At 45.3% G+C, this 14,123-nt stretch overlaps 1 protein-coding gene across 3 annotated transcripts in view; it reads left to right on the top strand.

The window, feature by feature from the left end:
- LOC146782631 (transmembrane protein 272-like) overlaps nt 1-14,123 on the top strand; it is an 82,376-nt gene that overhangs the window by 62,986 nt on the left and 5,267 nt on the right. For all 3 annotated transcript variants that reach the window (XM_085637514.1, XM_085637515.1, XM_085637513.1), the window contains 2 exons: nt 6,076-6,126; nt 10,294-10,482. In XM_085637514.1, coding sequence (XP_085493640.1) covers nt 6,076-6,126; nt 10,294-10,482 — 240 coding nt within the window. The remainder of the gene's footprint in view (nt 1-6,075; nt 6,127-10,293; nt 10,483-14,123) is intronic.

Raw genomic sequence — 14,123 nt, 5'->3', positions numbered from 1 at the left:
CGTCACCAGCTCCCAAGTTCCAGAAGCACTACATAAAACTCAACATGACAATCTCAACATATAGTATTAGTACATATACCAACATCAATAAATCAAAAGCCAATATACAAGCAATCTAATCAGATCAAGATAATAATCAAAACCATTACTCTGCTACCAGGAAATTGATGCAGATCAGAGCATATAAATTCTCCCTACTTCCACAGATAGAGTGATTTCACAGATACACGCACATACACTCATCATTCACTAGGGCCCATCACACCAACATACACTCTATTACTCTATCCGCACTAAACCTGAAAGGAGACTCTGCATCTACACTTAGGCCAATGCGACCAAATTGATATTACCCTGAGTCATGATTTAAACAATAATAATCACAATAAGGAATTCAATAACTGACAAAAATATAACCACCCGACACTGTAATTCAAACATTAGGTAATTTATCTAAAATTAGTTCTAGTGAAAGTCAATCAATAGCAAAATCGTTATTCTCATATTTACCTATTCTAGCTAAATGTCATAAATGGGTCAGGACAGGTCTCTCAGTAAAGTCTCTCGAATCGCCGTCCTCACAGCATCGATCTTCACCAGCATGGGTTCAGAAAGAAGTGGCCTCAAAATCCCGAATGCAAAGAAGGAACAGACCCTCTCTAGTCTAGTATATTTATAACAAAACTAACAAAATATTTGTAACAAACGTATTCTGAATGTCCGTTGAGCCACCGAGCAGAGCGAGCAGGAAAGGATGTAGCATCGCTACATTTGAGAAACCTCCGCTCAGAAAAAATCACAAAAATAAAAAGACGGAAGAAGGAAACTCAATCTTGAAAATGTTGCATTAATAGAAGCTCTTCCTCTGAATCTTTAGCAAAGTCATAATAGTTCATTATGGCTTCATCCTCAACCAAGGACAACTCGGCAGATTGGCAGCACGCCTTGAATCGCTGTCATCATAGAAGTTTTTCAAATTTGTGCAGAGGCTGCGATCTGGTGACTTTCAACCATGTTCAGCAAGGCCTTCCGACACATCACATTCACTCGCACGTAGGCTGTAAATGGCAGCCATTTTCTTTTAGGCCAAAACGGACCATCTTAATTGAAAGAAACACAAACAACGTTACTACATCATCGCAATGATTAAACAGTGTTAATTCCCACTAATACCCTTATGTGTATGTAATTATCTAGCCATCTGCGACATATTTAAGCATTAGTACACGTTATTAAAAAGCATGAATATAAAACAAATAGCACTCTCGTCGTTTATTTAAACGCACATTATTATTGAGCAACATATATGCATTCCCACGTGTGGTTTCTCTTATTAGTATGTCGATTAGTCAAAATCTATCACGAAAAACAATAATTAGTAATTACAGATTAATAATTTTAACTATGACACATAGACAAAACTGGAGCTTTAAACCCAATAAATTTTCAACAGAAAACCCTGCTCCAGCAAAGGTTCCTCAGGAGACATGTCAGTGATACACAAGGAAAGTAGGTGTGAAGGTTCCTCAGTGGACATGCCAGTGATACACAAGGAAAGTAGGTATGAAGGTTCCTCAGTGGACACGCCAGTGATACACAAGGAAAGAAGGTGTGAAGGTTCCTCATGAGACATGCCAGTGATACACTAGAGTAGGAGGTGTGAAGGTTCCTCAGGAGACACGCCAGTGATACACAAGGAAAGAAGGTGTGAAGGTTGTTGAGGGAAATCCCAGTGGTGCTTTGGGACAAAGTGTGCAGGTCCTGGGAAGGGATATCTGTTCTTGGGCCTTAGTGCAGAAATGGGCGATGGCCTGCCTTGTGGTCTTTCCTTTCTTGAATCATTGTGTCTCCAGTCTGCGTTCTGGGCTTCTGTTATAACACTGTTCCCAAATGGCGTTCATTTCTCAGCCAGGCATGGAGGGTGTCATTTCTGAATGCCCAGGGGGCGATGCCGCTGGTCTTGGAGACATTTCAGGCTTATAGGAGGGAGCAGTTTAGTTCCTTCGGTGTTGGGGTGATGAAGTCCCCTTTTTTCAGGCTGTTGGGATGTCATGCACCTTTTAGGCCCAAGACTTGCTCTGTTGATCTGAAGTTTGTTTCCGGTAGATTGTTTCCGGTAGAAATAAATGTATCTGTTTTTCGCGGGGGGAGGGGGGGTGGAGTAAATCGCATGCACACTTGGTTTGGTTGGTGATGTGCTCATTAAATGAGTGGTCTGAGTCAAGGAAGCGTCTGTGTAATTCCCCTCAATTGACTGTCAGTCAATCCATCTAGGCTCATGGCAAAAAGTTGGGGTTGCACATGTGAGTGTTCGGTGCTATTAGTAACGAATGAAACACTTTCATTCCTCCTATAGTAATGGTGGCCAACACAATTCATGCAGTGGGATTGCTCATCTGATGTGTGACCCCATGGTGCCAGCTTGGGCAGAGAAGTCTGGCAGTCCGATAAGCTTTACGCGCCCCTGGATGTTGGAGCTAGTTTGAGAGCTTCAAGGCCGAATTCCAGGAATTGAATCTGTTTACCTCTGATGTCCTGGGGCTGACTTACTATGTGATCGAAAAATAGAGTACCAAGTCACCCCTTCAGCATTTGACTCTCAAGGTAGTGTGGTGAGCAATCCAGGGCTTACTCAGGGGGAGTTGGTGTATTCAGTAAATTACAAACTACATTTTAATAAATCTATTTTTTATGCCAGTACTAAATCTCTAATAAGAGAGTGCTTTATTCTACTTTTAGCACTACAGTATCGGGATATGCAAACAATTTCAGGAAATAGACCTACGCTTCAGGGGCTTGAGTGATTCAGATTATGGATATGGTCCTAGGGTTTAGTCCTTTAGTTCTCTTATACCAGCTGTGCCTTTATCGTTATTGAGGAGGCCAAAGGGCAGGACCGTATGTGCAAACTGAGAGACCCTCTGCGCTGTCGGCTTCGGTGGGACCATTGACCTCGATTTCTGTGCAAAGGACTCAGTTCGAGGAGCAGGTGCACAGCTGCTGGGGCTGCCTGGTCGCATCTTCTTAAGGTGCCCTATTGCTTGGATTACATACCGGTAATCTTCATTACTCCGATTTCCTCTTCCTTGCCCCAGTCATTACATCTTGAGGTTTACCTCCTGAATTCCCTTCAGGCACAAGCTACCAAGCTGTTTTCCCTCTTTATTAAAACAAAACTAAACCCCTCCCATAAATTCCTCCCTGTCCTATCATATTTCCTGGACGCCGAAGGAGGAACTAAAGGTAGAACATGGCCAGAGACCCTGCACATGCAAGAGAGTTTCCTGTCCTCTCACACAATATAATCTGTCTTTATCACAAAAACTTCAGGAATGCATTGAAGGAGCCAAGAAACATACATTGCTCGTCTGGCAGACTTCATTCATGCACCATTTTCAACATCAGCACAAAATAGGAAATACAAAATTTCACAGTCCACCATAAACTGCTTACGTGTTCTACTACACACCTAGCATGCACACAAGTTTTCGATATATGTGACACACAACCGGATGCTGCGAAGGAACCAAGTACTGGGGACTGGCGGAACAACAAAAAGGTGTAGGCCAGTAGAGAACACTGCTTGTGCAGGTTACAGGTAAAAATACATGTCTTACCATATTAACCCAACTGTCTGCCCAGTGAGAGGCACTGCCGGGTGATCGACAGCCCAGTGAGCTGCCTGTAGTCCTACTCTATTAATGAGGGTGTGCATGACCCCGCTACATCATGAAGCGGGCCATCCGTGTCCACGCTTCACGTTGTGGACACAGAGGAAAAAGAAAATGTATGAACAACTCCAGAGGCTTGGTCGTTGCACATAGTCCCATTATTGGCAACACACCCCACCCACACCACAACGGAGTATGCATGCATAAATAAATACACAACACAACTTTTTGTTTGGGAAAATTATTGCTGCAGGTTTATTCCATACAAAAGTATGCAATATGGTGGGTTATCTTACGGGCGATCCAAGGGCAGGCAGCTGTACCAACCTGTGGTGCCCTGCCCGCCTGATGAGCCAAGAACTGTGGAGAATCCCATCAGCGCTACCCTTATGGGGGTGATCCTCTTACTGGATCACGTGACACATTGGTCCCTTATTACTCACGCCCCTTTCAGGGTGAAGCGGAGCAAGGCAAGCCCCCGGTTGTTCAGGCCCACAACTGCCCGGAGGACTAACGGGGAGCCGACGTAATTGTTCCAGGACCCTCCCATGAGGCTCCTGTGATTTGGCTCTGGCACCCCTATCGTGCCCAGGCAGAGGTTCCCTTCTGTACCCATCTGCTTTCAGATTGCCCTGTAACTCCGCCTGCAACGACAAAAAAAAACATTACAACGTTATATGTACTTCGCCTGCCAACCCCACGCCAGGTAAGGGTGGGGTGGGAGATGGCGTGTCCGGCGCAAAGAGGACACCAAGATGGCCGGGGGAGGTATAAATACCTCCCCACCGTGCCAGAAGTGGCGCGCATCGCGCGCCTGGTAAGGGGAGTCCTCCTAGAGTCCCGCATTAGTAGTGAGGGTGGCACTAAAGGGGCCGCGGGCAGCCGCACTCATAGAGCCATGGAGGGACACTCTCGTCCCAACACTAGCCTTTCACCTCAAGGTACCCAACTGGCCTTCAGCCTGACACCTGAAGTGTTACTCTGTCAGCACCTTTATCTTCCACGTTAGCCTACAAATTCCTTTCAAGAGTCCAAGTAGCCTTTTATACCTTTTTATTTAAGAGTTTGCTTCCTAGCTATAACCAATAGCACAAGAGCAGTGAATCCGCTGGGGTATTCAAAGACAACCAGCAGCAGCGTTTGCTGGTAGATGTTGAGATGAAAAAGACTCGAGACCCCATCAAAAATAAAGAGATTAGTAAAGTTTCTCAGTTTGGTAAATTCTCAGCTGTTACCTTTTAAACAGAGTGTCTCTTTCTGACTTGTGAAGATATAAACAAGTGTTCCCTTGCATTCAATTTTAAACGAATAACAGAAAAATGTAAAGCTAACAGCTGTCCAGAAATGTACTGAGAACTTCCAGAGGAAAAAGTGGGTCCATGTGTGTTTATGAAGGAAAAAAAAAATGTTATGTAACTGAAATGAAAATCTACAATTGAGTTGTAGATCCAATAGCAGACACTGTAGGTGTGTGGGCTGATTTAGTGATGTAGCAGAAAGTGTATGGTGCATTAATGTGTTGCAGAAATCCCCCCAAACCACCAGAGCACAGGAGCGAACGGGTCTCCTGGCTGATCAGTGGTTTCCGGGGTTAGCTGCCTCCGAAGGAAAGGGTACATAGATCTATTCAGTCCCAGCAGTGGGGATCTCGCTGACTGTAAATACATTGTATCGCCATTTTGTCTGCTCAGAGTGACTCCAGCCCACTGGTTCCTGCAACAAGACTAAAGGTAACAAAAACATCACCTCTGGATGAGCAATGATGCAGCTCGTAAGTGAACCAAAGGTTCTTCCTCCAGTTGACTTGCTTCATAGACTACAACATGCGCACTGTTCATTGCACGGTAAACCAGGGCGTGAATTTGAGGAAGGGTGTCTGCAGCCTGGGTAATGACAACTTTATAACCCCCTCTGTCTAAGCAGGAGGAGGATTCTGCTCATGAATATGAATAAGGGGGTAGCCGCTGCTACCCGTGTCACCGTATCCTGCCCTTTGGTCCCCTTTGCGCCACCTTAGCAATCCCTGGTCTCTGGAACAAAATGTCGGATCAAAAGTAAATGGAGCTGCAAAGAGCCCTGACTTATTTTCCAACTTTCCCTCCTTACCTTCCCCTACCCCTTAGTAGCTAATCGAGGGTATTGTGGGGGTAAGGGCTACTGGAGAGGGCAAGCACTGCGATGCCATTGGGTTCGACGTGACGTCACTCCTGCTACCACTGGTATTTTGGTGAATCTACATCATGGCGGGGCACGGGTTGGTGTTCAGGAAAAGGGGAAAGGGCTTGGTTTCCTTGGGTGGGATTGTAGTACAGAGTAGGCCTTGAATACTGGGGGTTTCTCATTGCATGGCTTTTGTCCTCAAACCTACCTTTCTTTTAACCTGATTTTCTCTTCTCCTTTGCAGTGACTGGGATAGTCATCACAATAACGATGTCCGTTGCAAGCATCAGTGTCGGTGAGTGGTCCCTGCCCTGTGCTGCCCGGATACTGCCATGTAAACCTGCTGCCTGCTAGGGTGGTTTGGGATGCTATAGCAGGGTAGCCATGATTGGTCTTTCTTCTCCTAGAGGAATCCAACTTAAGTCTGGGCTGCCTGGTTCCCTGATGTACTTGCTCCTGGATTTGTCGTTTTATTTTGCCAACAGTCCAATCATAAAGCTGGGAGCTCCTCCCACCAGTTGTATCTGGCCATTATTCCACCAGTACAGCCACTAGTTTAATGTTGAGAGTGGTAAAAACAAATTGTAAAAATAAGCAGAGGTTTGTATTTGTTTTCCCTTTGAACCTTCAACCTAGCACATCAAATACATGAAGCAAACACTTCAAAGGTATTTTAGCACTGTCTATACCATTCCTAAATGAGTTTTAAAGCAGATGGAGGCAGAATTACCATGCTATAAAATAATAGGGGATTTTTACAAATATCCTCCTGAGGTATGAGCACCTGGCTTTTTCCAAATCTGGAGACGCAAAAATGGGCTTTTATTATTCTCTGAAAAAGATGTCAATCGTAGCAGGACCTGTACTATTGGCTCCAGCCCCCTCTTGCCCCCAGGAGATAATACCCTAATAAACCCTGCTCAGATTTAGGGGACTTTGCAAATTGTAAGCATGCTGGGGAAAGAAACGTGGTCCAAGGAAGCAAGACTCGGGCCCATTTTTGGTGCACTCGTCTTCAGTCATGAAACCATGGAACTCCCAGCTCAATGAGCCATCTACACAGCTATCAATCGCACCATCACATCACACCATCACAAACATAATAACCATCACTGTTTCAAGGTACCAGTGACCATACATTCAGCCTTGCTGCTCCACTTCTTTCATTTCAAACCTCCATCACTTCAAAGTCCCAAATTTGAACAGAGTTGCATTTATTGTTAAAGTGAGGTTTTTTGTAAATACTATACCACACCCAGAAAACCACAGAATAAAGTGAGTAAAATAATGCATGAACCGATAAGAAACAAACTGCCTGCCGCAGGCGCGTCGATACACAGTGCTGTTTGTACACAGTTCTAAACCAGGATCTTGGTTGTCCAAGTATAAGAAGCCATCACTAAACAATGTTGCTCTGTTCTTACATTTTGTGCCTCTATCCCATATAATTCGCTCCTGAACAATAGGAAACGGAATTAAATGCAAATGCAGCAGGTCACATAGTCTCCAGGCAGTGAGAAGTGAAGAACCGCAGAGAATACCAAGATATGGGTATATTCCATGCCCATTTCCTGCTCTCCTGTCTCTGTCATCTGTTGATTGCCCAGCATATGAAAAATAATGTGTATCTGTTTTCTAAATTCATGTGTTGGAAGTATTGAAATGAAGCAAATGACGTAAGCAGGTCTTGCCTGTTTACATTCATCATTTCAAGCATTAAGTGCCTGTCTGTATTTGGGCACTGTTTACATCAGCACCATCACTGGCCAGCAGAGGAGGGAAGGATGAAAAGGAGGTGTGAAGGATGAGGAATGAACAACCAGGGATGAGGGTGTCCCAAGGGGGAGAGATCAGGGTACATTTTAAGTCACTATCATTTATTTCCTCATTTCACTCCTCACTATTTACGTGAGTGAGGGACGGTGGGACAGGGGAGATGGATGGTGAGTGCCAGATGAGGAGGGAATATTCAGGGGTAAGGGGGAAAGGATGAGAAATGAGGAGTGGGCGAGGAATGATGGGTTATGAGAGAGGGGCAATGTGGGAGGGATGAAGGATGATGATAATGAGCGCGGTGTAAATGGAGGTCGAAGAGGGCTGATGAGCAAAGGATGATGCTTTCACAAACCTAGATGTACACTGGTCCATGACACAGCAGAACATGTTATCCTTCTCAATCATCTCTGAGCTGGACAGGAGCAGCGGTCCAGGATCTTCACTGAACTGGGCAGCATCACTTCTTTAAAACCATTACCAATGGTTAGGGCTTAGCAGAAACTGAACCATCCCTATAGCTTGCAGATGACACCAAGTTCTGTCTCCAATGAGAGCTCAGATGCAGAAATTAGGGCAAAATCTCATAGTGTTCAAGGCACAGAATGGCAGCAAGGTTCAAAAACACTGCACTACCCAGTCTAGTCACTTATGTATCATAGCACATGTATTGCCCACCCCAAACGACCAGCTGCCAATGACCACACATAAGATACAGTTTAGACATAAAGATGAGAGGCAATACAATTTATACATTTAAACTTCAACATTCAATAACAGTTCTTTCACAGATTTTTTTTGTGTACATAGAAGATTCTTTATTTCTAGGATTCTTTCGACAAGTACGTACAGACAACGTGTTTTGCCCTAGAGAGGGCTTCTTCAGGGCAAAATAATCTTAGTGAGCACTGTCCAAGAATTCTTGGTGGGAAACACCAGCATCAAATTATGTCAGTACCGTCCCCTGGTCAATCATAATGTTCTTATAATACATCAAGTACTGTACTCTGGTACCCTTAATAAAATCGGTATGCTATAGATCAGCGGTGTCTCGCTTAGCGCCCCAGGCGTTTCCGAGTGTGTGTGTTATTTCGATTAAGTAACAGTATAGTCCCGTGTTCGGAGAATCGTCAACTGACTATTCTATTAAGGGTGCCCTCTCTAGGGCAAAACGCATTGGCTGTACCTACTTGTCAAAAGAATCTAAGAAATAAAGAATCTGCTGCCTACACAAAAATCCAGTGAAAGAATTGTTATTGAACATTGAAGCATCAACGTATAAATTGTATTGCCTCTCATCTTTCATTCTAAACAAAATCCCATAGTGCTTAGATCGCAGGAAGCATCAGAGGAAATCTTCCTCTGCCTCAGTGCATCAAAGATGGAAATTTATGGGGAAAACAGCACCTCAGCGGCCCTTCGCCGCGTTATTTGGTGGTAGCCTCAGCAGCGGCCCAGAGTGTGGTATGTGATTCCAAGCTTTCCTTCACCTAGAAGGGAACATGTTGCCAACTAGACTTGCTCCTGCAGGGTCAACCCTTCCTCCAGGCCCCACTCACACTGGAGCTGAACAGACCCTTAACTGTGCAACGATACAACATACGTTCAGGCACGTCTGGCCAAAAAGACATTCAGAAACAACTGCATGCAATACTGCCCCTAAATTGCTGCACTGCTTACCAGTGGAACAAAGAACAACATTTAAGACAAAATGCACCATCACTAAATGCTTTAACCTGGCTAGAGTCTACAGTCAGCCAGGCAGAGTCAGTAGGTGTGGTGTCCAAGACTGTATGGCACAAAATAACATTATGTTCACCAAGTGACTTACATATTTCTCCTCCACCAGGGTACAACAGGGAGACATAAATGCAACCAGATTGGTTGCCATCAGCTTGAACCTTCCCGGCGTAATACTTGTGTACTACAAAGCCATGCGAATTTCGGGTAAAACCTCATAAAAATGGGTGTTTGAAAATCTAAAAAACAAGACAAATGGTTTCATTTAGACATGAGCAAAAAACTGAAGATTTGTACAAATGATATTTGTTCCTGTTTGACACTCTGAGGTGAAGTGCAAAAAGTCGCGAGTAGAATGAACACTCATCTCCTAATTGGCAAATTCTACCCAAACCATGCTTGGGTCGCAAAATGAGTCTTAAACACATAATGTATGGCCGCACATCAGGCAGAACATTGTTCTAGAGCAGAATCCTATCTGGCTTCTTTGCTTGTTGTTACTGTGCAGTATTTCACTACTAGTAGATGCAGGTCATGGCTGTGTATGAGGAAGCATCTCTGAAGCACCTTTCTGAGTAGGAATAAACTGAACTTCCTGGCTCCAAAAACAAACCAGAAGGAGACAGGTGGGCACTAAGATAAAAATGAAGGGAATCTAGCAACAACAAATTACCATTTTGTGCTCAACACCTCAAACTACCCCTCTGTTTAACAACATGTACGCTATAGGGAAGCATTGCTGCCACTTTGCTGTTTACACTGCTTTGCCTGTACATAGTGGCTTTAAAACCCACACATTGAATGACAACCCAACTTGGCCACTTAACTACATTTTAGTACACAGATGCTCGCCTCCTCCCTCCCACTGAAAGAAGCCGGCCTTAAAGGAGGCGTGGGATGGAAGGTGCCCTAATGCTTGCCTGATGAGTCTCTCTTCTTGCTCCCACAGGGTCGGTGTTCTTCTACAAATGCCCCGCGCAGTACCTCATCCCCTACTACCTGATCATTTCGGGGGTCACCAGCCTCCTGCTTCTTATTCCAAGCATCTTTCCCTGCGGAAACCGAGAAGAGCCCTCCGTTCTGATCAACGTCTTCCAGTCGATCTTCGGCCTCTTCCAGCTGGCGTTCTTCATTGCAGGTCAGCATTCATCACTGGGTGGGCCACAGGTTGCAGCTCCATAGAGGTTCACCTGTGGAATATCATCACATCCAGCCGCGGCGAGTGCATGTAAGAGCAGTGGGGCAGGGTTGGGGTGGGGATTTCGACGGACACCCTCAGGTAATTGTTCTCGTTTACAAATACTGGATTTCATTTCATTTCATCCTGGTGATTTGATTGACCCAGTGGGCAGGTTTGTGGTGGTGACTGGCCGCATGGATGGCGAGGGAATAGCAAAAGTCAATGTCTATGCCCCAAATGTAGATCATGAAGTGTTTTTTGTGGAGCTATCTAGAGTATTGCCCCCCCCCCACCTGATAGGCTTGATCATTATTTGGTGGGGGGGAGGTTAGAATTGAGTAGAGGACCCCCCTACTTGACTGCTCCCATCCACCACTAAGAGACTCTCCAACTAAAAGAATAGCCTGCTTGTTTTCTGACTGACAGACCGAATGGGGAATCATTGATTCCTGACACCTATAACACCCCCAGAAGCGAGATTACTCATTTTTTTTTTTTGTCGCCTCTCCATGTGCTCCTGGATGTGTTTCTCTGCACTACAGACGCACATGGATCGATGTGAGCCATTGAATATCTATCTAGCAGCATATCCGATCATAATCCGGTCCTATTCACTTTGAGTTGGGGTAGGACGCTACCCTGCATCAGAGCATGGAAACTGAAAACAGAGTCCTTGGAGGACCCGATTTTCTGAGATAATGTGGGTATTAGCATTCCGCAGTACTTCAAGGAAAACGGCATGGCGTTGTCCCCTCAGGTGGATTGGGGTGCCTTTAAAATCGTGCAACGAGGGACTTGTATTGAGATGTCAGTGGGATTGAGACTCACTTTGCAGGCCGAGGTCTTAGCCTCTGAGGAGGCATTGAGAATAGTTAAGCAGCGTAGACGTGGTCCTCCGGAGTTCCAACCTGAACTATTAGAGGCTAAAAAAAATAAAGGTTGCTGTGCAGATAGAAAGGCTGAGATGCTTTGACTACAAGGCCCATATGTCCAGAATGCATGCAGAGCAAGATCACACAGGATTGCTGTTGCTTAGGCCCGCGAACCGTTCAAAACAGGGCTCAGTTATACTGAAGCTTGAAACGGACCAAGGATCCAGAGTCTGCCGACAAGCAGATATTATTGTGAATTCTATACTTGCTACACTAACTTATACAATACCGGTGCTCCACTGACCGGTCCGATGAAGACACTGAAGCTTTTTTTTAGCACCTATGACTTTTTCAGCAGTGTCACTTGAGGAGGCTGAACAGTTGGGAGGGGAAAGCACCCTGTCAGAAATCCAGATGGCTATAAGAAGTATGGCAAGGGGCAAAATGCCGGGAACGGATGAGCTCTCGGTTGAGTTTTATACTGCCTATGTAGATGTGCTGGCTTCCATACCAGTAGACCACTATAAGATGGCTAAGGATACAGATCTCATGCCGTCCTCCACCGCGAGACCCCAATAGTACCCATACTAACACCGGGGAAACCGGCCTATGATAGGAGGGCCTACCGGCTGTTATCGATGTTCAACATCGATTACAAGATCCTCAGCTGGATCCTTGCAACTAGACTTCTTCCGCACATACCCACATTCATACACTGATCAAGCGGGATTCATCCCTGGCCATAACATGGCACTTGCACCAAAAAGGGTACAGAGTTCCTCGTGTGCAGTAGCGAAGAGAAGACGAAGGTGGTGGAGAAGGGTCTCGACCAACCAGTGGTTATCAGAAAGTAACCAAGGGAAGACACAGGGGAATTCCCTTGGTGGAACTAGAACTCTCACACACCCAGCAAGCTAGGTGTCATGCTTCATCATATGAGCCCTGCCCCTCGTCAAGTCGGCGCTGCAATCCTTGACGGGCTCCCGAAATCGGGGCTCTTTGTCGGGGCTCTTTTGTTCCTGCCGATAGGTGCATGGGGGTGAGGGGCCTAGTGTGAGAGGATGTAGCAGAAAGTGAAGTAAAAAGGGGTCAGTTAGTCCTAATTATCCTTTTATTCAGAAGGTAAACTACCCTATTAAAATGGTGTAGAGTGGCTAGGTGCTAGGAATTAAGTGTCTAGACATGTAGCTCTACTCTGTTGGATCAACATGTTTCATGCCGTTTGTGTCAGAAGGATCTTGACAATTCATCAGGATCAAGAAAAACTGTCTACATTTAGGGGTAAAGTGACATCTACATACCACGTCCTAAGGTCTGTTACCTGTTGAAGATGAAAAAATTATGATAACGCTTCTAAAAATATATAATCTCTTCATACTGTACATGATTTATAAAACAGTTGTGTCGCAACGATCACCGTGCTGGAGGCGTGCAAAAACAATCTAATTGTGGTGGGGTACCTCGACAGGCCAAATGGGAGTGGAGGGGGGGGGGGAGAGATAAAAACCGCTAGTAGGTTAGCAAAGGATTCGTTGGAAGAACACACGGACACACTCACCTAATAAGGTTGCTAGAGTTGCTAGCAACGGTACTGGCGGCTAAAAAGGACACCGATTGGGTCCTGTAGAAACAAAAAAGGGGGGAGGGGTTTGGGTTCCAGGAGTAAAGTCAATGGAATGGACCAACAGTCATGTAAAAATTATGTAAAAATTAGGAAGGAGCCTTAATTAAAAGTGGCGATCAGCGTGGCAACAAAATTCTGGGAAGGCGGGACAGCCATCGCGAACCACAACCCAAGCAGATTAACGTATACCGGAACCCCGGCCCGGGCAGGAATGTCTTAGCCTCGGAGCGTGTTAACCGATACGTTCAATCAGGGGGAGAGAGATGCACGAGAGGCTCCGATCGCCAGCAGGCAGGTGCTGTTCAACAGACGGAGAGAAATAAAATAGATTAAGTACTCACCAACGTGGCTTCACGTTAAGTCAAACGACCTACCCAGACCGCCAGGAACCGGGGTGGTGAGAAATGACAGGAGACTCGGGAAGATATACTCTCGATCAGAGTGAATCCCGGAGTGTGTCATGAGACGTCATGACGTATCTCGCTGGGTATGGTCACGTGATAGGTCGTGGGAAAATGACGTCTCTTGTTGTTAGGCAACGGGTTGTAAACGAAGGGGCAGAGTAGCAAAATACCTCATCGGCTAGCGACGTATGTTGTTGCTGAGCGACAGGAGGTAAATACGGGCTTGATAACAAAAGGAATAAGTATTCCAGGAGGTCTGCAATCAGTGGTGAAAGTTGGGTAATAATCCCAATAATACGCCACATGGTTGATCGTGTAGAAATGATGCAGGGTGTTAAAAATGCGTGATGAAACCAGTCACGGGTGACGCGTGGTGACCAAATGCAGTCTTAAACGCATATTGTTCCCATAGCACTTTATGTGTCCACATTGATGAATAAGTGGAGATGAATATATTAGCTCTCTCAGTTAAATGATAAAATGGGGTTGCGCTGCAGATGTCGCGTGGTGTTCACCATAGAGGCGTCTGGGTAAAGTAGAGGGGAATGGTCCTTTCATAAAACTACCTCTCTAAGGTCAATGTATCATATATAAGGTGGTTATAACCTCTCAGTTTCTATGTGCTAGTGGTAACTACTACATCTGAGTACAATGTGAAAAATTCATACTAAAAGTACTAGTGCTCAAGGGTTGACACAA

Source organism: Triturus cristatus, chromosome 12, assembly GCF_964204655.1.
Source record: "Triturus cristatus chromosome 12, aTriCri1.1, whole genome shotgun sequence".
In the NCBI taxonomy this organism is placed as follows: domain Eukaryota; kingdom Metazoa; phylum Chordata; class Amphibia; order Caudata; family Salamandridae; genus Triturus; species Triturus cristatus.
This window is presented reverse-complemented; position numbering and strand designations above follow the sequence as displayed.